At 43.9% G+C, this 27,185-nt stretch overlaps 1 protein-coding gene across 1 annotated transcript in view; it reads left to right on the top strand.

The window, feature by feature from the left end:
* Positions 1 to 26,738, top strand: part of LOC134210095 (sodium channel protein 60E) — a 640,801-nt gene extending 614,063 nt beyond the window's left edge. Inside the window, exons 20-32 of the mRNA XM_062686113.1 lie at positions 7,185 to 7,451; positions 7,521 to 9,645; positions 9,799 to 9,973; positions 21,517 to 21,832; positions 22,034 to 22,309; positions 22,696 to 22,800; positions 22,867 to 23,213; positions 23,278 to 23,605; positions 23,664 to 23,866; positions 23,928 to 24,560; positions 24,619 to 25,220; positions 25,281 to 25,451; positions 25,658 to 26,738. Coding sequence (XP_062542097.1) covers positions 7,185 to 7,451; positions 7,521 to 9,645; positions 9,799 to 9,973; positions 21,517 to 21,832; positions 22,034 to 22,309; positions 22,696 to 22,800; positions 22,867 to 23,213; positions 23,278 to 23,605; positions 23,664 to 23,866; positions 23,928 to 24,560; positions 24,619 to 25,220; positions 25,281 to 25,451; positions 25,658 to 26,196 — 6,087 coding nt within the window. The 3' untranslated portion in view covers positions 26,197 to 26,738. The remainder of the gene's footprint in view (positions 1 to 7,184; positions 7,452 to 7,520; positions 9,646 to 9,798; positions 9,974 to 21,516; positions 21,833 to 22,033; positions 22,310 to 22,695; positions 22,801 to 22,866; positions 23,214 to 23,277; positions 23,606 to 23,663; positions 23,867 to 23,927; positions 24,561 to 24,618; positions 25,221 to 25,280; positions 25,452 to 25,657) is intronic.
* Positions 26,739 to 27,185: the final 447 nt, after the last annotated feature.

The raw sequence follows: 27,185 nt of genomic DNA, 5'->3' as shown, positions 1-27,185 counted from the left end.
TCGATTTTCGAGTTCTACTCATCAAGCCTGATCGATAGACACCCATATTGCATGGTTTCAGGTCAAATAGTTGATCTATATGGCTGTTATCTTGTATTTCGGTCCGCCATTTTGGATATCAAAATGGCGTCAAACATTTATTTTCGAGTTCGACTCATCAAGCCCGATTGATAGAGACCCATATTGCATGTTTTCAGGTCAACTAATTGGTCCATACGGCCGCCATCTTGGATTTCAAAATGGCCTCGGACATCGATTTTCGAGTTCTACTCATCACGCCCGATCAATAGACACCCATATTACATGGTTTCAGGCCAAATAATTGGTTCATATGGCCGCCATCTTGAATTTCGGTCAACCATCTTGAATTTCGGTCCGCCATCTTGGATTTCAAAATGGCCTCGGACATCGATTTTCGAGTACTACTCATCAAGCCCGATCCATAGACACCCATATTGAATGTTTCCAGGTCAACTAATTGGTCCATATAGCCGCCATCTTGAATTTCGGTCCGCCATCTTGGATTTCAAAATGGCTTTGGACATCGATTTTCGAGTACTACTCATCAAGCCCGATCGATAGACACCCATATTGCATGTTTTCAGGTCATCTAATTGGTCCATACGGCCGCCATCTTGAATTTCGGTCCGCCATCTTGGATTTCAAAATGGCTCCGGACATCGATTTTCGAGTTCTACTCATCAAGCCCGATCGATAGAGACCCATATTGCATGTTTTCAGGTCAACTAATTGGTCCATACGGCCGCCATCTTGAATTTCGGTCCGCCATCTTGGATTTCAAAATGGCCTCGGACATCGATTTTCGAGTACTACTCATCAAGCCCGATCCATAGACACCCATATTGAATGTTTCCAGGTGAACTAATTGGTCCATATGGCCGCCATCTTGAATTTCGGTCCGCCATCTTGGATTTCAAAATGGCGTCGGACATCGATTTTCGAGTTCTACCCATCAAGCCCGATCGATAGAGACCCATATTGCATGGTTTCAGGTCAAATAATTGGACCATATGGCCGCCATCTTGTATTTTGGTCCGTCATCTTGGATTTCAAAATAGCGTCGCGCATCGATTTTCGAGTTCTACTCATCAAGCCTGATCGATAGACACCCATATTGCATGGTTTCAGGTCAAATAGTTGATCCTTATGGCCGCAATCTTGCATTTCGGTCCGCCATTTTGGATATCAAAATGGCGTCGAACATTTATTTTCGAGTTTTTCTCATCAAGCCCGATTGATAGAGACCCATATTGCATGTTTTTAGGTCAACGAATTGGTCCATACGGCCGCCATCTTGGATTTCAAAATAACCTCGGACATCGATTTTCGAGTTCTACTCATCAAGCCCGATCGATAGACACCAATATTACATGATTTCAGGCCAAATAATTGGTTCATATGGCCGCCATCTTGAATTTCGGTCCGCCATCTTGGATTTCAAAATGGCTTCGGACATCGATTTTCGAGTTCTACTCATCAAGCCCGATCGATAGACACCCATATTGTATGGTTCCAGGCCAAATAATTGGACCATATGGCCGCCATCTTGTATTTCGGTCCGCCATCTTGGATTTCAAAATGGCTTTGGACATCGATTTTCGAGTTCTATTCATCAAGCCCGATCGAAAGACACCCATATTGCATGGTTCCAGGCCAAATATTTGGTCCATATGGCCGCCATCTTGAATTTCGGTCCACCATCTTGGATTTCAAAATGGCTTTGGACATCGATTTTCGAGTTCTATTCATCAAGCCCGATCGAAAGACACCCATATTGCATGGTTCCAGGCCAAATATTTGGTCCATATGGCCGCCATCTTGAATTTCGGTCCGCCATCTTGGATTTCAAAATGGCGTCGGACATCGATTTTTACGGTCCGGTTGTTTTTACAATGATATAATTATATTCGTGTTGGATGGCTCTAGAATGACATCCCTGCTTTTTTGTCTTATTTGCCTTAGAACTGGGGTCGTGGGATCAAACCCCACCGAAGGGGCGGTTACCCTCCAATACCTTTTCCGAACTAAATCTATCACATGTTGTACATATGCATAATCAAGTTTCAGACATAGTAATTAATTTCCACTCCGGGTGGCTTAATACCCGGCATATAGGCAATTAACTTTGAATGTACTTTTCTTATATGTTTTATTCCACTTATTTGTCTTGTTTGATTTATGTCGCTTATTTGTCTAATTTGTTTTATTTCGAAGCCCAGGCATATTTCGAATCTAAAATCATAAAATTCTAAAAATTTTTGATCCTAATATTTTCTTCCTTGAAATGCTAGGGGAACAGACGGCTTTGGCAGGTTTTGTTCTATTATTGGCAGGGGAGTTTTTGTCGACCGAATTTTATGAAATTTGGCCACAATATTCTTTGATATGCAAAGAATGTTTGGGCCAAATTTGACCATAATCAGTCCTAAAAAACCCCCCTGCCAATAATAGAACAAAGCCTGCCAAAGCCGTCATTAATCTATTATCTGCAATACTGGATTTTTCGAAATATGATAACATGCTGGAACAGTTTCCAACCAACCGTTCTTCAAGCTGTCTGCAGAACGACTAATCCTTCCTAACCGAACAATTTCATGCAACACAACACGGTCGTCGGTATCTTCATACAAAGGATGAAATATTGGACAGTTTTTTGAAACGACGTAAGAATTATTGCGATCATTGTGTTATTTATATGAACTAAGTGCCGTGTACCATTCCTAATGTATTTTATCTAATGTTTGCATTCCGGTGGATATCGACAAACTATTAAAATTTCATGTTGAGGGCAGTATTATTAATTACATAGAATTATTTTATGTTTCACGATCGTATTTTGCCCAAATGAAAATATGTCGAGGTTTGCAAGAGTGTTGCATGGATGTTGCGGTGCAATCGTTCGCACGACAAAATCGTATGGCTGAGGGGCAGCTGATGCTTCATTGAAGCTGATAATGTTTATCACATTTATATTCCCGCTGTGAGAATTCAGCACAACTCGATCGAAATAACAATGTTGGTCTCTGAAACATAATGTTCATTCATAATTAATTCAGAATTCGTATTTTTGCAATGTCTTTTGGTAAATATAACAAATAAAAAACTATTCATTATTCGTATGAGTAGCAATAGTACTACTCCACATAACAAAATTGATTATAAAGCTTTCTCCTGTCTCACATGCTATAATTAATCATTATGATGATACGGAAAACATTCAAAACCGCAGCTTGCTCACATTATCGAAGCTCCCCTCGTTTACGTACATAGGTCGCGCCGACCGATGGCCTTGTATCATACCCATCGGCAAAGACCAGAACGTTACGTTTATATTTCCTTCGCTTCCCTCTTTCGCGCTTCGTAACGCTTCACCATCTAATTCATGTAGAATTCGGAAAACCAGGGAAAACTTATGAGATATTGTAATTATGCTGGAAGATTTTCATTGATTTCATTATTATATACTTCCAACTGATTTTTGAATTTTTGATTAATTTTATTCCTTCCCGGAGTCACAATTCCGTATTAAGCCTTTGATTGACCTGATTTGGGAAATTCGTTGTTTTTCCCGGAAAATTGAATTTATTTGCACAAGTAATGGAACATACACATTCTTTTGACTTGTGTCTATAGTTTACAACATAAAAATACATATGTCACCGCTTTGAATTTTGCGTAATTCGCGGGAAAAGTCGTTGGGTGGTAAAATTGTGTGCACCTTGCACCAGTCCCCGAAGTATCCTGGAAAATTCCGGAAAAACTTTCACATTGTTTTTCACACATTTCAAAGAATATCAAATTCCTGATGTAGTGATTGTTTCGGTGGTCGATTATTTCAATCAGTTTGGTCAAAATTGTTGTTCTAAAATCAGCGTAACGCCACTCTCCCATATAAATTGTTCAAAGCGCAAACCCACGAGACGGTGGCCTTAAGGATTTTGTTTTTAATGGATTTGGACGCATCTTCCAATTGTGTTATGGACTTGATGTGACTTTCTATGATGTACTCTTCGGATCGTAGGATAGCTGAGTAGGATTCCCAATCAGTTTTCTTAGGATCTTTAAACGTTTTTTCCATCGTTAGACCCCCTTCCCATTCGAAGATGATGTGTTTATGGTCTGACATTGATATTTCTTCAGAAACATGCCAGTTTTTATTTTATCAGAGATAGACCGACTACATAGAGTCAAGTCCAAAACTTCCTGACGAATGGAGTTTTCAAACGTGGGCTTGTCACCAACATTACAAATGTCAATGTTCTTGGAAGAGAGAAACTGTAACAGGTACTCACCTCTGGTGTTTATATTGGTACTTCCCCATACGGTGTGATGTGCATTTGCGTCGCACCCTATGACGAAGGGGATGTTGTGTCGGTGGCTGTAGGCTACGAGCGCAGCTATTTCTGGAGGAGGGATTTCGTCCACGTCACCTGGGAAGTATGCCGAGACCACCAAGATCTCTCTACTCCCTCTGGCGGAAGGTACCTCCATCCTGACCGCTATGATGTCCCTTTTTATGAATTCTGAAATTGGAAAGTATTTACAGTTGTTATGTAATAAAATAGCCGCTCTAGGAGAAAGCTGGCTGTCATCATATACCAACTTACATGAGTGTTGTGGAATACCTTGTATTCTGGATTTATTGACCCATGGCTCTTGAATGAGGGCCACGGTTAAATTCTCTTTGGTGAACCTCCGACAGAGCACACCCGTGGCGCTCTCAGCATGGTGGAGGTTCACTTGCAGAACTTTAGTCGCCATTTCCGGGTTCCTGCTTTTTCCGGACGACGACTGTCCGGCTTTGGATGTTGCGGATCATCAGGATGTCGTTTGGTATTACAGTCTGGGTTTTCTCTCTTCCTGTAGCAACCTGGCCCGCCAGTTTCGCCTCTGTGGTCAAACTGTCGCTTTTTGCACCCCTTTGCCCTGTTTAGATACCTTTGGTTTGGTACCACTAGAGCAGGGGTCGCATGTAAGCTTCGAGCTTTTCCTTTAGAGGCGGACAGACTAGCCTTTGTGGTGCTTTTGGGGTGAGATTTACTAACCTCGCCCGAACCGGAGGCTTCCTCAGATTTCTCTTGGTCGGCCTTCCAGTTAGCCGAACCTCGCTTGAACAGGAGGCCTCCTCAGATTGCTCTTGGGTCGGCCTTCCAGTCGGATTGGCGGTAGCGGCAGTCGGTTGATCTGTAATCTTCCTTAGTTGGATTTCACCAAATCGGTAGTTGAGGGTGTATTTGGACTTCTTCAACTTTTCCATCGACGCACCCTTTCTACTGTGAAGATCCATTCAGCATGAATATCTTTCAGAATGGATCGTTTCACAATACGCCAATCAGTTGTTGTGATGTCATTTTGGCTTGAGAGCCTTTATTCGGTCGTCATCATAGCTGGAGCTTTGTGGGAAGAATGCTCGGATCATCTCTGGACGTGGAATCGCCAGATCGTGAACAAGTCATGGAATCCAGCGCAGTATTCGTCGAAGTAGCAGGATCCTTTCTAGCTCCTCGCAGAACTAGCCCAAGCGTTCAAGATGGAATGGAATTTACGCTACTTGTGACGAATTGAAATGCTGATCAAAGTCATGAATAATTTGTGCTGACTTGAGCAAATTCCCTCGTTTGGCAATTAATCGCTTTAACTGTTTTGCCTTCTTGCTTGCGGTAGCCGTTTCACCCAAGGATAAAATAGTCACTCACCTGCTTTTACCGTACTTAACCTGATCGCTACGGACTGCGTAGAAGAGCATTGCAGAAAATCTGTGGAGGTGATTAATCCTGAACACGATGATCCTCTTGGTGACACAATCTGATGCGGCAAAATATAAAACACAGTTTTGAACACTTTGCGAACTGTTAAACACCAAGCGTCTCCAGCTTGGGAGAACCTATCACTGATTCTTACGCGTTAACTGCGAAAATTCATTCAGAAGTTTTAGTCATTCACGTTACTATAATCTGACTTTCGTCTATGTTTTAAAAATACTTATTTATAATTTCTATAAAACCAAATGCCAGTCAACATGATAGAAACTATCACCTTCAATGATTCGACCAGTTTGAGATCATATAAATCGCACCATAGGCTACGTGCCGGAGGAAAACATTTACCACATTACAAGCACAACAAATTCATCGTGATGCACAAAAGTTCAACAACGGCACCATGAAAACGATCGTAGAATAGTTTTGTATCTAAAACATCTGAATTAACATAATGAATGTGTGTGTATTTCTCCTTTCTATGCGATTGGCCTTCGAAACCTGTAAAAACCACCATCAAAATTCAAACCAAAAACAACCTGAACTCAAAAAACGGCACAATTTAAATCTACGCGCACCACCTATCTGATCTGAACCTCTGAACAAAACCAACACACCACACGTACCCCACCGTACACTGTTCACCACGTGCGTTTTGGAACGTTGCACTTCCCTTTGACTCGCCATGGAAACCCCAACCGGCGGTCTCACACCTACGGCAATCCGTCACCAACGTCCAACGTCTGCGATACAATCGTCTAAACGGGTCCCCATACAGAGTTTCGAGCAGGTAAACCACCGTCACGGAGTCACACCACTTTCGGTTCTTATTATACAAAGTTCTACTATGTTCTTTCAATTCCAAACGATAAACTAACTTCACCTAACTTAAAATTGTACTCAACTAACCGAGCCCACCTGCCTAGGCATTTTAGAGCGCTTAATCACCCTGCACGATAGAGTAGACGGAATGACGCTTTTGGTAGAATTTGTTTGAAAATGTAGAATGCTTGTAGCTTGTAGTAGAGTATGTTTATTTTTAATTACAGAGAATGCATATCCTCAGCTTCTAGAATAACAGCAACAAAATAGTTAAGATTAGTTGGATGTTGATATAGAAGATAGCCGAGAAGCTGCTTTAGCTATCGCTTTAAATAATATCTGAAACCGAGTTGTTCAATCGTTTCGGTTTATTCTTAGAATTGCAAATATCATGTGATTTTGCAAATCTTAGGATAAGCATTTACGAATCTGGCAACGCTGTTACACTGTTTCTTGCATTTTAATAGTATTCTCTAAAGTCATTTCCATGGCAGAGAAGATAACTTATGTACGATATACGCCTACTGCTTTCTCTGTTATACTGAGAACATGATTTTAATGCCCACATTCAATGCATTGCAGGAAGTCGGTGAGGATTCCAAGTTGGCGCGAAGCTTCGAGCGAATACGATCGATCGTGCGCAAGAAGCGAGGTGCCAACAAGGAGAAGAACGAAAACGACACCAACACGCGGTTGGAGAAGCTGGTGAACGAGATCGTGATCAAGCAAAGGGAGGAGAAAAAGAAATACAGCGCTGCGCTGGTGGCATCGAAGGACCAAACCATCGTGCTGCCACCGACGGAGTTCCGACCCATTCAGGGTGGGCCAATATACAGCCCCAGTTATCAGGTGAGGGTGACTAAAATTCTACGATCATAGTCATGCAGACAACAACAGATTCAATTCTTTGTCCCCTAGGAATGCTTAACGCAACGAATTCCACCAGAGCCGCTGTGCTACGAAATTCCTCTCAAAGATCGACCCCTGCGAACGATTTCCGGTAGCCAGGAGACCGTTTCCCAGATGGACGACCGCCAACTGCCGGACGATGGTCCTCCTCAGATGACTGAGGTCGAGCGAAAGATTCTCCAGCAAATGTCTTCCGGATTCGGTACCCAACAGAGCAAAGACGAGCCCACGGTGACCGATTCACTCGAAATGCGTTCCCTCAATCCTATCAACTCTTCCGAGATCGATCCAAACGAACAGTCAATCCACATATCGGATTCGCAGCCCTATGACGAAGCGTACTTGCAGTACCAGAAGTCCTTGCTTAACCGATCGCCAAGCTATCGGAAATCGCTGGACCGAACATCGTCGCGCACTTCCAGTGCACACTCTTTGGCCAACTCGCTGGCCAAGTGCCATTCGCCGCTGGTGCAGGAAGTCCTCAATGCCGGATCGACCTATCTACGCAATAGCAATATTTCGCTCATTCAAACGACGCCAACGCCGGTACCTAGACGTGAAGATAATCATTTTTTAGTAGCCGATAGGAAAAGTAGTTTAGACAAATCGATCACGGCGTCACCGCCGCAACCGATCAGCCAACAACGTTCGCCAAGTACCAGCAGTAGCATGCGCAAGGCGGTGCTGGCCGCCAATCGTTTCTCTGACCAATCGCTCAATACGCTCTCGATCGATCACGACGAGCTGATAAATCAGATGAATTTGAAGGACGAACTGCTCAACTGTGAGCAGAAGGAGTTATTTCAGTTCCTCAACGATGAGGTTGACAATAGTAACAATTATTTTAGCGATACGGTAGGTTATGGCAGCGCGATTGTCGACGCGGACACGGAAAGTCTGCTGTTGAGTTCCAAAAGGGACGAAATTATCTATTCCCCGGATCGTAAGGTCTCCAACGGTAGCCTAAAATCTAATTTAAGTAGTATATCCAATTCGATTTTTCAAGCGCTGGAGAATCGTCGAGGGGGTAGTATATCGGGTTCGATAGACAAAACGCGGCCAACGATCGCGGTAGACAACGTTAGTCTACGATCGCGGAGAAATAGCGACGATAAGGAACCATTGGTGAAAGCTTCCGAGTTCGACGACATAATTCATAGTTTCGACACGGAATTAAAAAGCCTAAAGTCTCTCTCGCTGGGTCGAAGCCATTCGCAGACGGACCCTCCTGGTTCACCGGAGCGTGAACGACGGAACTCGGACTCCTGCCCTGCAAAGCCTGCAGCCGAAGAAGTGGTCCGCCTGCGAAGGCCCAAATCTAGTACCGTCTGTAACTATAGAAGTAGTAGTGCTAATAACAATAATACGAATGGCAATAAAACTAGTGATAACGATAATAACAACAGTAATACGTGTAACAATAACCCTAGGACTAGTACCGGAAACGATAGTAGTAGCAGTAATACCGATAGCAATACCCAGCGTAGCGAAACCTCCAAGCGGCGCAGCTTGGAGAAGCAACGCAACATCACCGATGAGGAGTTCAATATGGGAGTAGAGATTAAGAAACTTTGTGATCAACTACAGGCACCGTTCGCCAACCAAAACGTTGTACAGGAACAGCCCACTAGCGGTAGCGGGAACGGACCCTCGACTTTAGCGCCATTCATGGGTCTTTCCGCCGGTAATGGCAATAACATGAACTCAATCCCTATCGTGTTCCGACGGAAAAATGACTTCCACAGTAGCTTCGATCGCATCAAACGTCTTAGTCTGATCGAACGAGTCGAAGAATGCAACGAAGACGAAAAGGTCGTCGTACAGCCACCGAAGGCATCCAGCGAGAAACTTCCGCGCAAACAATTATCCAAAGACTGCCTGGAGACTTTGTCTCTGAAAAGTAGCTACAGTGTAGATAACGGCGAGAGACCCCTAGAAGATAGTAGTAAGAAAATCGGAATCAGCATGGAAGAATTTCAGCGGAACATCGCACAGGAAAACAGTTCCGAATCGCCGGCGATTAAACAACCGCCGAAGAAGACAGTCACCTACAGTGAAACATCGCGGCAGAACAGTTCGCAACAGGCGACGCCCAAACGGACCCCGTTCAAAACCTACGAGTCTGACGCTCCACGTAAGTATTGCGAGAGTTCTGTTATAACCACAACATAAGATCGTTTTGAACACCAATGTGTTTTTTTGTGTCTCATCAGTTATCATGATCGAATCAATTAACTTTTCGTAAAGCAGAGCCTGGTTGAAACCGTTACTCTCTTCTACTCCCCAGTGAACCTTGCTGGAAAGCCGTGGCACTGTCTGGTGTCTTACGTGGACGACATCACCGTTGGTGGTCGTCGCAATTCGCAAGGCGTCTACGACGATCCCATGGCCTTTCCCAGCTTTGGTCGTCGGAAAGCGCCGAAGATTCCGCAGGACTGCTTCCCGCAAAAGTGCTACGAAAAGTAAGTATCGGTCACTTCCGGCTTCCGATGGATGTTTGTGCGCCTTTATGTGTTTTGTGTATATAAATCTGTGTCGTGTAATAAAAAAACACCGGCGTCGAATCGCTGAGGTAAAGAGCACCCAATTAAACACCAAGAGTGATTCAAAGCAATAAGCATCCATCCTCACACGAACCACGAAAAATTCGACTCATTTTGGCACCGCCAGTCCGATGAAAATCCTCCAAATCTCACCTACCCCTACATTCCCCGAACGTAGCGTGGCAGATCTGTTGTTGTGTGGAAATTGACCCCCCGTTCGCTTTATATGTAGTCAGTCACATGGATCACATTTTTCTTTCTCTCATCATCCGATTACTATTTATCGTTTATTTATCAGTTGCAATCACTCGCTGTTTATAAACCCTGCTTTTCGGAGTGGATGTTGACCCGGTAAATACCATTTTAGAATGGTTCTAGCTCGGGAAAACTCTTCTATCCCTCCCACCATAGTCCGATTATTTAGGAACAAACACGTGGATGTCAATACGAGAATACGAGATTTCGAGAATTATCACACTATTAGTTTTGAAAAAAAAATAATGAAGCGGGTTTTTCACGGAATATTTAGAAAGCGCCAGCAGTGACCAAGATGATTTGTGAATAATTCTATTTTATCTAAGTTCTATAATTCTGTAGAATTTAAAATGATAGTTTAATGAATAATTGATTTTTAAGTTGTTTTTAGCATGGCTATTAACCATTCTCGTCATATTGTTCATTGAATCTACTATGGATATTTGTAAATATAAAAGCTACTTCAGAATGAATACTATTTTGGAAAAATTAGTTTATTTAGAGTTAAAGTTCTTGGGGCTACAATTATGTGATGAGTGGGAGATTTTTTGGTACGGCATTTTATTTTAAAGCTTGTAGCATATTTTTTTAGAAAACCTTTTATTGCATAATCATCACTTAACTATCTTTATTTTTGTGGAACTGTAAATAATATTATAGAGCTACGGCCCAGATGGTAAGTGTGACCTCTACCACCTCATCGTTGACATTTTCTAAAGCAGAACTCAGACGATAGAAACATTGACAGTATTGTCTCTTATCAATCTGCTTTTGAATATTTTCATCGCTGAAGAACAAAGCATTCTACTTTTGTAGCCACCAGGCCTGAATATAAAAATAGACATCGGTTAATGAATGCTATCAGCTTCTGCATGATCTCTGCTGATACACAACTAGTCTAACTGGCGTATAACAAGACAGACTTCACATTAAAGTTGAATTTCATAATTCTAATTTTTATGTGTTGATTTATCTGATGGATTTGCAGATTTTTCGCAAAATAAGCCTTCTAGATTCATGTCGATCGAAGCTAAGATCGACAATAACTGGCTGCTAAAATATTATTGAAAGTTTTCGACCTTCTCCACTGTTTTCCCGGCTACCGTAAAGTTGGAGGGCTTATTTGTGTAACATCCAATCTTGTCATAAGACGAGATTGTACAATCCCATTGAAATTCCACCACTTAATTGTATCTTGACAGATACGTATTTCGACCTCAACAGTAAGGCCGTCTTCAATGTCTCGTACTTGACTCGACTTGACGTACGTACGTTGTACGAGACACTGAAGACGGCCTTACTGTTGAGGTCGAAATACGTATCTGTCAAGATACAATTAAGTGGTGGAATTTCAATGGGATTGTACAAACTCGTCTTATGACAAATGAAGACATTCCACTAAAAAGCTCAAAATAATTTTCTTAATAATAACATCCAATGATTTGGTCCTGTTGATGTTGATGACGAGAACCACCGCGGAGCGTTCGACCAGGTCTGCATCTCAACATCACCAGCAAAGGTACGGTATATGCTCAATCGTACCCACCATGATCTGGTCAATTACTATGAGTTTATGAGCAAAAGTAGAAAATATAAAACCATCTTACCTCACTTCAGCGACTACTCGGATGGGGCTAGACAAAGTTCTGTTATACAGGATTCAGCAAAAGATGCGTATAAAATGTTTAACCTTTTGTCTGTGCTCTGGGGTCAAAATGACCCCAGGCCATTTTGACAGACTGCCATTTTTTTAGTTTTCACCCGTTTCTCCTATTTTTTGGTAGTTTGATAAAACTCGCCGAGATCTGTGCCCTAGGTGCAAATTCGTTCGAAAAATCTTGAAAATATGCGCTACAGTATACTTTTTTCAAAAAACTTACGTTGTCTGTGCTCTGGGGTCAAATTGACCCCAAATTGAAATTGCTATAACTTTCTTAATGTTTGGCCAATTTTGGATTTTTGGAGCTGTTTCGAAAGATAATTTAATCATCTTTCAGGTCGTTCCCAAAGATTGACTATTGGTGGGCGGGTACATCGCGGGGAGGGGTTTTTGTAAAAAGGGTACAAAAACAGTGATTTTTCATGCTTATTTTACTTATATCTGAATATCCTACCTATTTTGAACTGCACCTTTTCAAAAAGGTTATGCAGGAAGGCGTGTGCTTTGACATGAAGCATTGATTAGTTTAGAACTTGATCGCTAGGTGGTGGTATATTTGAATTCATTATTTTAGACTACTCAAGTATTTCCGATATATGGAATTTTCCTCATTGTAAATATTCTTATCGCACAAAATTGAAATGTTTAAAGATGACGTCTTTAACAAAGTTCGTCTGGTAGGAATGGACTATCATGGGACGGAATAAATAATTAGGAAATTTACAAATAGGCGGCGCTAGTGTACTTGCAATATTCTTGCATGTTTGAAATATTGCTTTAGCTTGAGATCCCTCATACCTACACCCAAGTTGTATTCGGCAACATTGTTCAGGATGTCCAGGACTCAATTTAATGCTCAATTTAATGAGCACTTCTTCCAAGATGCGGCGCTAGTGAGTTGTTATATTTGAGTATATTGTTCCATGTGAGATCTGATGTATTTTGGTTTGTAGCATTTTTGACAAACATGAATGTTGTGGTAGAGTTCATCAAAAGTTTTCTTTGTATTCAACTCAACCTGCTCCCGCGATGCTGCAAATAATAGAATGTGTTCACAGAATATGGTTTAGGTCATCCGAGAAAACCCTGCAATTAAGGCCTTTGGGTCTACATGCGTAACCAAAGATCAGCCAATTTTCCGCCTATTAGTAAAATTCTCAATTATTACTTCCGTCACAAGACAGTCCATTCCCACTAGACGACCTTTGATCAAGACGCCATTTTAACAAATTTTAAATTTGTGCGATAAGAATATTTACACAATTCTATTTATCGGAATTATTTGAGTAGTCTAAAATAATGAATTCAAATATACCACCACCTGGCGGCCAGGTTCTAAACTTATCAATGCCTCATTCCAACGCACACGCCTTCCTGTATAACCTTTTTTAAAAAGGTGCAGTTCAAAATGGGTAGGATTTTCGGATATAACTAAAATAGTCATGAAAATCACTGTTTTTGTGCCCTTGTTCACTAAAACCCCTCCCCGCGATGTACCCGCCCACCAATAGTCAATCTTTGGTTACGATCTGAAAGATGATTAAATTATCTTTCGAAACAGCCCCAAAAATCCAAAATCGGCCAATCATTAAGAATGTTATAGCAATTTCAATTTGGGGTCAATTTGACCCCAGAGCACAGACAACGTAAGTTTTTTTGAGCACAGACAGAAGGTTAATAAAAACTCTGAGTTTAATCAAAGTTAATTGCCTATTTTCCGGGTATTGGACCAACCGGAATTGGACAGCGTTCTGAAAACTCAGATGTGATCTATTGCAATCTATTGCAAGATGAAATATCTATTTTCTCGAATTTACTCACCGAATGATTAATTTTATTAATTTGATAGAGCTTTTTTTTTCAATTAGACCGATATAAATATTAAATTTATTTTATGTCCGACAGCTCTTGGAAGGTCGGGGGGGGTGGGGGGAATAAAAAAAATAATAATGAAACGAAAAAAAAGTCCAAAATGCAATTATTCCATGGACAATTTTAAATTTTTGTGAAAACTGATAGCAAAGAGTGCTTAGAGAAAGCAAAGAATATGAATATTTGTAACATATTTACCCATATTCAGTCATATGAATTTAGCACAAACTTTATATAATTGAAAAAAAAAATACTGGAACTTGTTTCTGTAGATTTTTTTTCTTTTTGGGTAAGTGCTGTTTTTGCTGATGGACTCTTAACTGTTGAATCAATAACACCATGAAACTCAAACTGGTTGAATCGATAGGGGCAATGGTCAGATGTACTTTTAAAATTTCAGATGTGTTGTCTGAATATGGCTGTTTTTGCATAGGTTTGAATTTGCAGACCTCCCATGCTATACGCAATACATAGGTGAAGTCTGAAGTAGAACCGGTGCAGCACGTGATATCAACATGCCCACGTTCCTAAAATGATTGGAATGCTACGGTTCTTATTCGCGTCATAGATACGACCTCGGATAAACCCTTAGAGCAGATGCATTGGACGCTAAACTCTCCCATAGCGCGGATGAGCTGCGGGTGTTTATGTATAGTCGTAAGGAGGTAATTTCGGCTTAAGCACGGCAAAAGCTGCCTGGGCGCTTCCCAACCCTCACACGATCTGAGATGTCTTATCAGGTGTCTGGTTGCAGATTTTTGTTTACCTTACTCCAAAGCAAAGGTACGATACACTGAAAACATCCTTGCCTTCTAAGTTGCCATAGTTTTATGAAAAATAAAACATTCTTTCAAGCAAGTTCTGAAATAAATCTGTAATATAACTTTGTAAAAATAGTTAATCAAAGTTACACAATACATAGGTTATACGGCACTGGGATTGGTTTCCTTCTCAGCACCCATGTACATGTGGGATGAGGTGGGATCCAATTCTCACACACTCGCCTCCCTTACTTGGGCCCAAGTCTGATTCCTGTCAACTTTGTTCATTTCTCTGAGGGTTTCGTGGCCAGCAGATCCTAGGTCTGCCTCTGCTGCGATGTCCTGCCGGATTCGTATCCAGCGCTTGCTTGTAATTTTCGTTTCCGCTCTTACGTGGTGTGTGGCCGGACTACGTTCATTCACACTGTGGAGCTGCTGTTGATATCAGATTTCGATGGCATCATCGATGTGACTCAGCATTCGGGATCCAGTTGTCAGGTCACCTGATCCGAGTTGTAAAACATAGACATCGGTTGATGAATACAAATGTGTAATCTGCTAATACGCACCAAGTTTCACTGGCGTATTACATCACAGATTTCACGTTAGAGTTGAGTATTGGAGGTTTGAGGCGTTGCCGATTGGATCTCCATGTTCTATGTAGATCTTGGCCCGCAGCCGCCCGATGATGACTGGTTTTGGTTTTCGACCTTCTGCACTGTTTGCCCGGTTACCGTAGAGTTGAACTTGTTAACATCCAACAATTTGGTGTTGTTGTTGGTAGAGCGCTGTTGCGTTGGTAAAGCAGTATCATCATCTGGGTCAAGATCGTTCCATTGCTCTATGGTGGTGGGTTGCTTAGTTCCATGATTTCGTCAATTAAGATGGGCAACAGTAACAGAGATATAATACATCCATCTTGCCTCACTCTAACGATTCCATTGTGCAGAACTATGGATTTCGTTCAAACCTTCCTTGCTTCTAGGGACGCCCCACAGTTTTCATGATTCAGACGATTGAAGGCTTTTCCTTGGTAAATCAGCACAAGATAGAAGGACTCTTGAAATTCATTGACCTGCTTCTGGATGATGCAAAGCATGACAGTATGGTTGGTTCTCACATGATCATCCGGGGTGGTATCATGTGTAAAATTGTCAACCTTTCCCTATATTCGAATTAGAATAAGTCATCAAAACTTCAAGAAGTTGTTCTAAGGGATTCTAAGAGCAAATGTTTCAGCTGATCAGTTACATCGGAAGTGACTGACGCGACGTCTTTCTCTGCGTCCACGAATTTGTCCTTGCTCCAATCAGGCGTCGTGAAATATCGTAGAGGAGGCGATGTCACCGGTTGATGCGGCTTTCCGCCCATCGTCGGCCGGGAAATCCACCCGCTCTCGATTCTCCCGTATGCAGCCAGCAGCGCTAGACTTCCTTCTCTAGAACCGCTTTTAGTTTGCAAGATTAGTATTTGGCTCCGCTGGAAATGGATCTGCCGAAAATGGAGACGATGCCCTCGTGAGGCCGTAATAAACGCAGCGCTGACATCGCGAATCACTGTCATCTTCTAATTCTCGAGATCCGATGACGCATTTCTCCGATTCAGCGGCGGGAGAAGAGGCTCGGGCGTCGAATCAACATACAGCGACTAGAAGATCCAGCCGTGAAGAGATCGTTCGTTGAATAACTTGGAACTCGGGTAGTGAATGTTCTGGAAGGTGACAGAGAGAAGTGGGCGACGAGGAATGCTTGGGTGAGCTGCACACTCAGCAAAAAGTATGGATTACAGATATAACACGATGGAAGATTGAGGAGCGAGCGTAGAGAAGCAAAGGCAAAGAAACGGGAAGAATCAGAGGAGTAAATAACGAGTCTCGTCAATGGTATGTATCTCTGTAAATGGGAGTCGGGCACTACTGCAGACACGATAGGCGGGTTTTGGTCGACTCCTGACCGAAGAAGAAAGGATGGCTGCAGCAACTGGGGATTATTGCCTCTATTACTCACTGACAGCTGAAACGTTGCTCAGTGCACTTCGAACAGTTTGTTCAAGTCTCAGCCAATGTTCTCCAAAAAGCAGCAATCTGAAGCATGAAATCTAAAGGGTCCCTCAAGGTTGATCGGGTGACGGTGAAAGAGGGCTGACCCCATGCTGTCTGTGCGAATGTTGTAACAACTGTTATGCAATATTTTGCCCCGCTCCGCATAATTTTGGAGCAAACCAACAAGTTGGAACTGCCCCTTTATTTGCTATTCATTGAATATGGAAGGCGGAAGCCAGACTGACCAAAGCAACGGTGGATGGTGTGCAAAACTGTGTGAAGAATTCAAGAGGCTCGGAAGCCTCATTTCAAGAGGCTCGGAAGCCTCCTTTCAAGAGGCTCGGAAGCCTCCTATCAAGAGGCTCGGAAGCCTCCTTTCAAGAGGCTCGGAAGCCTCCTTTCAAGAGGCTCGGAAGCCTCCCATCAAGAGGCCTGGGAGCCTCCTAAAGAGACTCGGAAGCCTCCTTTCAAGAAGCCTGGAAGCCTCCTTTCAAGTGGCCTGGAAGCCTCCTTACAAGAGGCCCGGAAGCCTCCTTCAAGAGGCCTCGGAAGCCTCCTTTCAAGAGGCTCGGAAGCCTCCTTTCAAGAGGCTCAGCCTCCTTTCAAGAGGCTCAGAAGCCTCCCTTCAAGAGGCTCAGAAGCCTCCTTCAAGAGGCCTGGAAGCCTCCTTTCAAGAGGCTCGGAAGCTTCCTTCAAGAGGCTGGAAGCCTCCTTTCAAGAGGCTCAGAAGCCTCCTTTCAAGAGGCTGGAAGCCTCTTTCAAGAGGCTCGGAAGCCTCCTTTCAAGAGGCTCAGAAGCCTCCTTCAAGAGGCTCAGAAGCCTCCTTTCAAGAGGCTCAGAGCCTCCTTTCAAGAGGCTCGGAAGCCTCCTTTCAAGAGGCCCGGAAGCCTCCTTTCAAGAGGCTCAGAAGCCTCCTTTCAAGAGGCTCAGAAGCCTCCTTTCAAGAGGCTCAGAGCCTCCTTTCAAGAGGCTCAGCCTCCTTCAAGAGGCCTGGAAGCCCCCTTCAAGAGGCTCAAGCCTCCTTTCAAGAGGCTCAAGCCTCCTTCAAGAGGCTGGAAGCCTCCTTTCAAGAGGCTCGGAAGCTTCCTTTCAAGAGGCCTGGAAGCCTCCTTTCAAGAGGCTCGGAAGCCTCCTTTCAAGAGGCTCAAGCCTCCTTTCAAGAGGCCCGGAAGCCTCCTTTCAAGAGGCTCAGGAAGCCTCTTTCAAGAGGCTCAGGAAGCCTCCTTCAAGAGGCCTGGAAGCCTCCTTTCAAGAGGCTCGGAAGCCTCCTTCAAGAGGCCTGGAAGCCTCCTTTCAAGAGGCTCGGAAGCCCCCTTTCAATAGGCCTGGAAGCCCTTTCAATAGGCCTGGAAGCCCCTTTCAAGTGGCTTGGAAGCCTCCTTTCAAGAGGCCTGGAAGCCTTCAAGAGGCTCGGAAGCCTCTCTTAAAGAGTCCCGGAAGCCTTATTTCAAGAGGCTCAAGCCTCCTTCAAGAGGCTCAAGCCTCCTTCAAGAGGCCTGGAAGCCTCCTTTCAAGAGGCTCAGCCTCCTTTCAAGAGGCCTGGAAGCCTCCTTTCAAGAGGCTCAGGAAGCCTCCTTTCAAGAGGCTCAGAAGCCTCCTTTCAAGAGGCCTGGAAGCCTCCTTCAAGAGGCCTGGAAGCCTCCTTCCAAGAGGCCCGAAACCCTCCTTTTAAGACGCTTGGAAGCCACCTTCAAGAGGCTCGGAAGCCTCCTTTCAAGAGGCTCGGAAGCCTCCTTTCAAGAGGCTCGGAAGCCTCCTTTAAAGAGACTCGGAAGCCTCCTTTCAAGAAGCTCGGAAGCCTATTTTCGAGAAGCTCGGAAGCCTCATTTTGAGAGGCTCGGAAGCCTCATTTCAAGAGGCTCGAACGCCTCATTTCAAGAGACTCGGAAGCCTCCTTCCAAGAGGTTCAGAAGCCTCCTATCAAGAGGCTCGGAAGCCTCCTATCAAGAGGCTTGGAAGCCTCCTATCAAGAGGCTCGGAAGCCTCCTTTCAAGAGGCCTGGAAACTTCCTTTAAGGAGGCCTGGAAACTTCTTTTCAAGAGGCCTGGAAGCTTCCTTTCAAGTGGCCTGGAAGCTTTATTTAAAGAGGCTTGGAAGCTTCCTTTCAAGAGGCCTGGAAGCCTCCATTCAAGAAGCTTGGAAGCCTCCTTTCAAGAGGCCTGGAAGCCTCCTTTCAAGAGGCCTGGAAGCCTCCTTTCAAGAGGCCTGGAAGCCTCCTTTCAAGAGGCTCGGAAGCCTCCTTTCAATTGGATCAGGAAGCCTTTCAAGAGGCCTGGAAGCCTCCTTCAAGAGGCCTGGAAGCCTCCTTCAAGAGGCTCAGAAGCCTCCTTTCAAGAGGCTCGGAAGCCTCCTTTCAAGAGGCTCGGAGGCCTCCTGTCAAGAGGCGCGGGAGCCTCCTTTCAAGAGGCTCGGGAGCCTCCTTTCAAGAGGCTCGAAGCCTCCTTTCAAGAGGCCTGGAAGCTTCCTTTCAAGAGGCTCGAAGCCTCCTTTCAAGAGGCCTGGAAGCCTCCTTTCAAGAGGCCTGGAAGCCTCCTTTCAAGAGGCTCAGTAGCCTCCTTTCAAGAGGCTCAGGAAGCCTCCTCTCAAGAGCCTCACAAGCCTCCTTTCAACAGGCTCGGAAGCCTATTTTCAAGAGGCTCAGGCCTCCTTTCAAGAGGCTCAGAGCCTCCTTTCAAGAGGCCTGGAAGCCTCCTTTCAAGAGGCTCAGGAAGCCTCCTTTCAAGAGGCCCGGAAGCCTCCTTTAAGAGGCTCGGAAGCCTCCTTTCAAGAGGCTCAGAGCCTCCTTTCAAGAGGCCTGGAAGCCTCCTTTCAAGAGGCTCAGCCCTCTTTTCAAGAGGCCTGGAAGCCTCCTTCAAGAGGCTCGTAAGCCTCCTTTAAGAGGCCTGGAAACCTTCTTTCAAGAGCTTGGGAGCCTTCTTTCAAGAGGCTCAGGAAGCCTCCTTCAAGAGGCTCAGAAGCCTCCTTTCTAGAGGCTCAGGAAGCCTCCTTTCAAGAGGCTCAGAAGCCTCCTTGAAAGAGGCTCAGAAGCCTCCTTGAAAGAGGCTCAGCCTCTTTCAAGAGTCTGAAGCCTCCTTTCAAGAGGCTCGGAAGCCTCCTTTCAAGAGGCTCGGAAGCCTCCTTTCAAGAAGCTCGGAAGCCTCCTTTCAAGAGGCTCGGAAGCCTCCTTTCAAGAGGCTCGGAAGCCTCCTTTCAAGAGGCTCGGAAGCCTCCTTTCAAGAGGCTCGGGAGCCTCCTTTCAAGAGGCTTTGAAGACTCTTTCAAGAGGCTTGGAAGACTCTTTCAAGAAGCTTGGAAGACTCTTTCAAGAGGCTTGGAAGACTATTTCAATAGGCTCGAAAGCCTCCTTTTTAATAATCTTCTTTGAAGAGGCTCGGAAGCCTCCTTTCAAGAGGCTTGAAGCCTCCTTTCAAGAGGCTCGGAAGCCTCCTTTCAAGAGGCTCGGAAGCCTCCTTTCAAGAGGCTCGGAAGCCTCCTTTCAAGAGGCTCGGAAGCCTCCTTTCAAGAGGCTCGGAAGCCTCCTTTCAAGAGGCTCGGAAGCCTCCTTTCAAGAGACTCGGAAGCCTCCTATCATTCTTTCGAAGTCCAAGCTTGAAAGCTATTGCTAAAATATGATTTTGTTTATGCAAACCTCCAATCAAAATAATATTTTTAGACTCAAAACGCGGTCTGAAGACTCACTCATTTTTCGAACATAATCAAATAGAGATCTTAGTAGGCAAATAAAGAAATAAATAACAATCTTGAAATATCATATCAACAACAATGTCCATTTATATTGATTGTGGCTGTAGTGTAAGCCTCTGTTTATTTAGCCTATTGAATGCGTTTTCTATTCGATTAATTAGGGTATCTGTTCCCATATTAATAACAGCCCGTATATTAATCCCAACCGTCGACAAACCAAATTGAAAGTCAATTTAATTACAATATCTCACATCGAATATACAAAACAATGGATGGAACACATTCTTGAATGTTTGGAATATTATTCAAGATTTTGTTTAAGTAATGTTTTAATTCACAGGAATCAATCCGATACGCCTCCGTATCGAGTGTTGTGGCCCCGAAAACGCGAGTACTTTGAAACTTGGATTCCGTCAGGAGTGACTTTAATGCTGTCCCATGAGCAGCTCGAAGTAGCTCGAAGTTATTCCCATCCCTCTCATGCCCATTTGTTGACAAAAAAGAACGAGCAGGACGGGAACAACTTCGAGCTGCTCATTGGATAGCACCGGGTGATTTTGTAATTTTTGATCTGTCACTTTTAAGTTTAATTTGATTTTAATTCACGAATGGAACCACGGCCTATAAGAATCGACGTGCCAAAATAAAATCAGCAGAAATATTATAAGATCAAAATTATTCTATATGGTGTACAAACAATCTAATCATTGTAATCGCTTTAATATTTTTGAGTATACAGTTTACTATTCATTTGGCTCGTTAGATTTAAAGCTTTTTGAGCTTAAGCTATTTGAATATAACATGTTAAGTTCGTCTTAGATACGCGTTATAGTTTAAATTCAAAAATTGTTTAAGCACACAACTGAAATTATTTTCAAACATTTTGCACATCTCGCTTCTACTGAATGCATTGAAATGATATGAAAGTTATAGAATCCCAAATAAAATCTATTTAAATGTGTATTTCTATCATGTACTCCAAACCATCGCATGCAATATCACTGATTCGTTTGTATCGTTAGAGAAAATAAGAATTTGTAAGTAGTTTGGACCCTCTACAATAACCAGTAAAATATAATTTGTAAATATAAACAATGTTAAAGACCAATCTTCAACATGGATAATATAAATTACTCTTTCCTACTCACGATAAAAGTACTATTTCCACAACATCTTTATCCCCATCCAGGTGCAGATGCTGGGACGCTTGTCTGAAAACTGAAACTGGCCAACGGTGGTATCGATTTCGCCAGGACGTTCTGCAGTACGTAGACACTCCGGCCTTCGAATGGTTCGTGCTGGTGCTGATCTTCGCGTCCAGCATTACTCTGTGCTTCGAAGACATTCACCTCGACCAGAACAAGCAGCTGAAAAGGATCCTCTACTGGACCAACTTTGTTTTCTGCCTTATTTTCGTCATCGAGATGTTGCTTAAGTGGATCGGCTTTGGGTTTACAAAATATTTCTCCAGTTTCTGGACCATACTGGACTTTATCATAGTATTCGTACGTATCTGCGGCCACCGACAAAGCACGGCCAGGCATGCAAATTTTTGATCGTTTATTTCGAACACACGACTGACTTTCAAAGACAAACACTATTGGCTAATATTCGACCGTTTTCGTCGCGGCGCACGGTTTCTCTTCTTCTTTCTTTTTCTTCGCACCCGGTTTTTGCTCTCTTCTTTGTCTCAACTTCGCCCACAGGTGTCGGTTTTCTCACTGCTGATCGAGGAGAACGAAAACTTGAAGGTACTACGCTCGCTAAGAACGTTGCGCGCTCTGAGGCCGCTGCGAGCAATATCCCGATGGCAGGGCATGAGAATAGTAGTGAATGCATTGATGTATGCGATACCGTCGATCTTCAATGTACTCCTAGTATGTCTCGTCTTCTGGCTGATCTTCTCGATCATGGGCGTACAGTTTTTTGGCGGGAAGTTCTTCAAGTGTGTTGACGAGGATAACGAACTGCTACCGATCCACGTAAGTACACGCCAGGACTTGGCGAGAACCGTATTTTTCCATGGCGTCCACCACAGCTGCCCGATACTTGCAAATTGGAACTAAAATCCAACTCACAGTCCACTAGTATTTTGTTGACCCGGCGTGCGTTGCTTAAAGTTTGGCATATTCGAATCTTCGCTCACTTTAAGCTTTGAAACGTCAAGTAACTGTAGAAACAGCCCCAGTCCCACTCATCTCAAAACTTGACATTTATCTACGCACACTTCAGCGCCAGTTTGTTCGAACCGTTCGACTAATCGTATCTTGAACAATTTTCTCGCACTTCCGCCCGCTCCGCATTCCACGTCTCTTGCTTCTGTGCCGTCCCATGCGTTTTTCTTTCTTGCTCTTTTGTCCTGCTGTAGATCGTCAACGACAAATGGCAGTGCTACGCGCTCAACTACTCCTGGATAAACTCCAAGATAACGTTCGACCATGTCGGGATGGGCTACTTGGCGCTGTTTCAAGTGGTGAGTAGAAATGGAGATCGTTTCATGCGAATATTGGTGACTAACCATATTTTGGACAATCAACAGGCTACGTTTGAAGGATGGATGGAAGTTATGGCGGATGCCGTGGATGCTCGGGGAGTTGATTTGCAGCCACAGCGGGAGGCAAACTTGTACGCTTACTTCTACTTTGTGATCTTCATCGTGTGTGGATCGTTCTTTACGCTTAATCTGTTTATCGGAGTAATCATCGACAACTTCAACATGCTTAAGAAAAAATACGAGGGAGGTGTTTTGGAGATGTTTCTTACGGAGTCGCAGAAGCACTACTACACGGCAATGAAGAAGCTGGGCCGAAAGAAACCACAGAAGGTGATCAAACGACCGATCAATCAGATCTTGGCAATGTTCTACGATCTTTCAAACTCGAGGCGGTTAGTTCTTGATCTAAGTTTGTGGTGTAAAGTGGTACTGGACATTTTGATTTTATTTTTTCAGATTTGAAATCGCCATCTTTGTCTTGATATTTCTCAACATGCTCACGATGGGTATCGAACACTACAACCAACCGCATGCTGTTTTCTTCATCTTGGAAGTCAGCAATGCCTTCTTTACAACCGTGTTCGGGCTGGAGGCAATTGTCAAGATAATCGGGCTGCGTTATCACTATTTCACGGTGCCGTGGAACGTGTTCGATTTTCTGCTCGTACTGGCTTCTATCTTCGGCATTCTGATGGAAGATATTATGATCGATCTTCCGATATCTCCGACGTTGCTACGAGTAGTACGCGTCTTCCGGATTGGTCGAATACTTCGGTTAATCAAGGTAAGATTAAGGCAGCTAGTTGACTGATATGAGTACCAATGAATTGGTGTCCTTTTAGGCTGCGAAAGGTATACGAAAACTACTTTTTGCCTTAGTGGTATCACTACCTGCACTGTTCAACATTGGGGCACTTTTGGCGTTGATCACTTTTATTTACGCCATCATCGGAATGTCGTTGTTTGGTCACGTGAGGCAGCAGGGTGCGTTAGACGACATGGTGAACTTTGAAACGTTTGGAAGAAGTATGCAACTTCTGTTCAGGTAAATAAGTGATCGTTGCCAGTTTAAAGTTTAATAACGTCTTACACTGTAAATTTTGTAGACTTATGACTTCGGCCGGTTGGAACGATGTGCTGGAGTCACTTATGATCCAACCACCGGATTGCGAACTAGCTCAGGATACACAGGGCAACGGGGACTGCGGCCATCCACTGTTGGCGATCACCTACTTCACCAGCTTCATTATAATCAGTTATATGATTGTAATCAACATGTACATAGCTATCATTTTGGAAAACTTCAACCAGGCTCACCAGGAGGAGGAGGTCGGCATCGTCGAAGACGATTTGGAGATGTTCTACATCCGATGGTCGAAGTACGACCCGCACGCAGGACAGTTCATACACTTCAACCAGTTGTCGGACTTTATTGCTTCCCTCGATCCACCGTTGGGCATACCGAAGCCAAATACGGTAGCGCTGGTCTCATTCAACCTTCCGATTTCCAAGGGGAACAAAATTCATTGCTTGGATATCCTCCATGCACTTGTCAAACATGTCCTCGGGCATGTAGAAGAGACTGAAAACTTCAAACAGTTGCAAGATCAGATGGATCAGAAGTTCAAGAAACAATTCCCAACTCGTAAAGAGTTGGAAATTGTTTCCTCGACTCGAATCTGGAAACGACAAGAGAAGGCAGCTAAGACAATCCAGACTAGCTGGAAGGATTATCTAAGGTAAGGCTTCCTATACTACAGCGACATTTTTGAATTCTAAATATGTTCACATTTACAGACGTAAGCGAGAACGGGAGCGATCTCCCATGTCCTTAGAGGACGATAACACCCAAACGTCAAGTCCCGGTGGTTGGCAGAGTAAGCTTTCTGCGTTGAACTTCCTCCATCTGCAGGTGCACCGTCGCGGGACGGCAACGTCCAGTCGTGCTTCGTCTCGTAAATCATCTCGTGCTTCCGATGCTTCCGATCTAAGCGAACTTGCTGGGCCTTGGTTGAATCTTCCGCTGATGCTTGTCTCCGGAACTAGTGACATGGTCAAGGAAGTCAAACAGCAACATGCTAATGGCTTGGAGCTGAAGGACGCTCCTGAAGCGAAAGGTGGTCGCCGGAGGAGCTTCTACAACTTTCCATTTTTTCTTCGGCATCAAGATGCTGTAGAGGACCCATCTAATTCGCCGCAACCTCAGAAGCGACCCATAGAGTCGAGCGAGACAAATCTCTCGTTAACTGCTTCGCTGGACAAAGCAGTTCCTCCAGTGGCTCCGACCACTCCAGTAATGAAACATAAAAGGGCAACGAGCTTCGTTAAAAAGAAGCCACCGCTGGAACGGGGCTTCTCGGCACAAAGTGCGTTGCGGCTTAATCGAAATGCTGCAGTTCGTAAGTTTGCCCTCAATCCCTTAGTTCTAGCCACGAGTTCACCAACGCACTGTGTTCTAGTTGACGACAATCTGTCAGCCTCCGCGTCCGACGTCAGCATCCTCGTGACTGAACCATCTCCGGACGTGCCTACCGAAACCAATCTGGCCAAAGTACCTGGAGAGGCAACGCTAGTGCACGTCCTGGTTCACCGCGAGAGCGAAGAATACCAGTCGGACGTCGACGATAAAGGTAAGACTCGTCGGATATTCACCGATGTCTGGTGTATTTCACTGTCAGCACCCAGTCGGCAAGTGTGTTATCAACAGAAGATACATCTGCAAGTATCTTAGTGTGTTTGCTCGCACCCTCATCACCCGTGTGTTCATTTTTCTTTTCTTCAATGGTTTGTTGGTTTTCTTTCTATGTTTTCTGTTTCTCTTTCACCTCTCTTCCAGACGAGACCAAAGTGAAAGAGCCTCGTGATCCCTCCAAAGCTAGTGATATTAAAATCTCCCCTGGCACGAATGTTGACTATCAAATTCTAGGTGGCAACGTGGACGGACCTCGCCCTGTGGTGACCATCTGCGTTGAAAGTCCACAGGATTCGCCAGATTCTCCCCAGGATCAGTCGCGGTCCCAACCACCCCAACACCCGCCTCCACCTCTTCCACCGGACACCGTCATTGATATGGTCGATCCGGAACCGATCGACGTCAATCTTCCACGTGATACCTCCAACATATTCTACGACTACGAGGAGCCCAAAGAGGACCCCAAACCTCCAGAGATTCCGCCCCGAGCTCACCAACACTCGTCGCAAGACTTGGACCGAATCGAGTACGATGCCATACAGCAGATGAGCAGCAGCACGAGCAGTGCCACAAGCGCAAGCAGTAACAGCAGCAGTAGCAGTGCAGCGGCAGCTGCTGACACCAACGACGACCAGTGTCAATGTCCTCCATCAGCCGAAGCCACAATGCGGCGAACCAGCTGACCAACAACCGAACCGTCAACGGACGACCGAAACGATGACGTCGGCGACCGCAGCCAACCGGACACCACTAGTTGACAATCTTCGTCTTCTTTTTGAGTATTTTTATACCTGACGGGGCAGCGTTCGGGCGTTCGAGGCCGCACTGTGCTCGGATATCGATCGCTATCAACGACATTTTATACCTCATTTTACGACGCCTGTGTACTTCTACTGCGGCGAGGGAAACCGGAGGGGCTGGGGCAATGGCTCTCCGTGATTCCGTTGTTAGTGTAGCGTTGTTTGTTTTTTTTTCTGTGGGAAGTGCGAGAGTATTGTATAAAGTTTCGCATAGAAGATGGACGTTGGAAAAAGTTGTAATATCGAATTGTATATAGAATTAAGTTTTATATGGGAAATGTAAAGACATGTAAATAGGTAGTCTAGTATTAATATTTATAAGTAATATGAATGGTGGCTATAATCCCGGAAACGTAACTTCGGGTCTTAACGAAGCTATTCTCAAGTTGTTTCAACATAGTTTAGTATTTTAAATATGATGTTAATTGAACTAATGGGATAATATCAATGAAAATTTATTCTAAGTTTAAGTGAGGTTCAGAATGGCATTTCCTATGTTATTTTAAATAGATATTTATTTCATCTACTCTATCTTCAGTAAAAATGTGGTGTGTTTTTTATGCTTACTAGTAGAACTCGCATTCGTCCGTTTTGGTTAGCTATGGAAGATTCAGCGGAAACACTTGATTGATCTATTTTACTCGCAAAAACTAAAAGGTTTTGGAAAGACATATTATGATATTTCATCATGCTTGTGCCTAATATTGATGATGATCGAAAGAGCATGAAAAGACTATAATTTGCTATTTATTGACCCACCTATTCCTTTAAAATTTCCTTGTAGATGGAGTCAAAGAAGTAAATTATAAAAAAACGCATCTCAATCAACCTTAGGCTGGTTTTGTAGTTGAAGTCATGAATCTCCAAGCACC

Source organism: Armigeres subalbatus, chromosome 2, assembly GCF_024139115.2.
Source record: "Armigeres subalbatus isolate Guangzhou_Male chromosome 2, GZ_Asu_2, whole genome shotgun sequence".
In the NCBI taxonomy this organism is placed as follows: domain Eukaryota; kingdom Metazoa; phylum Arthropoda; class Insecta; order Diptera; family Culicidae; genus Armigeres; species Armigeres subalbatus.
The sequence above is the reverse complement of the archived record's forward strand: the minus strand, read 5'-3'. Positions and strand labels throughout refer to the sequence as shown.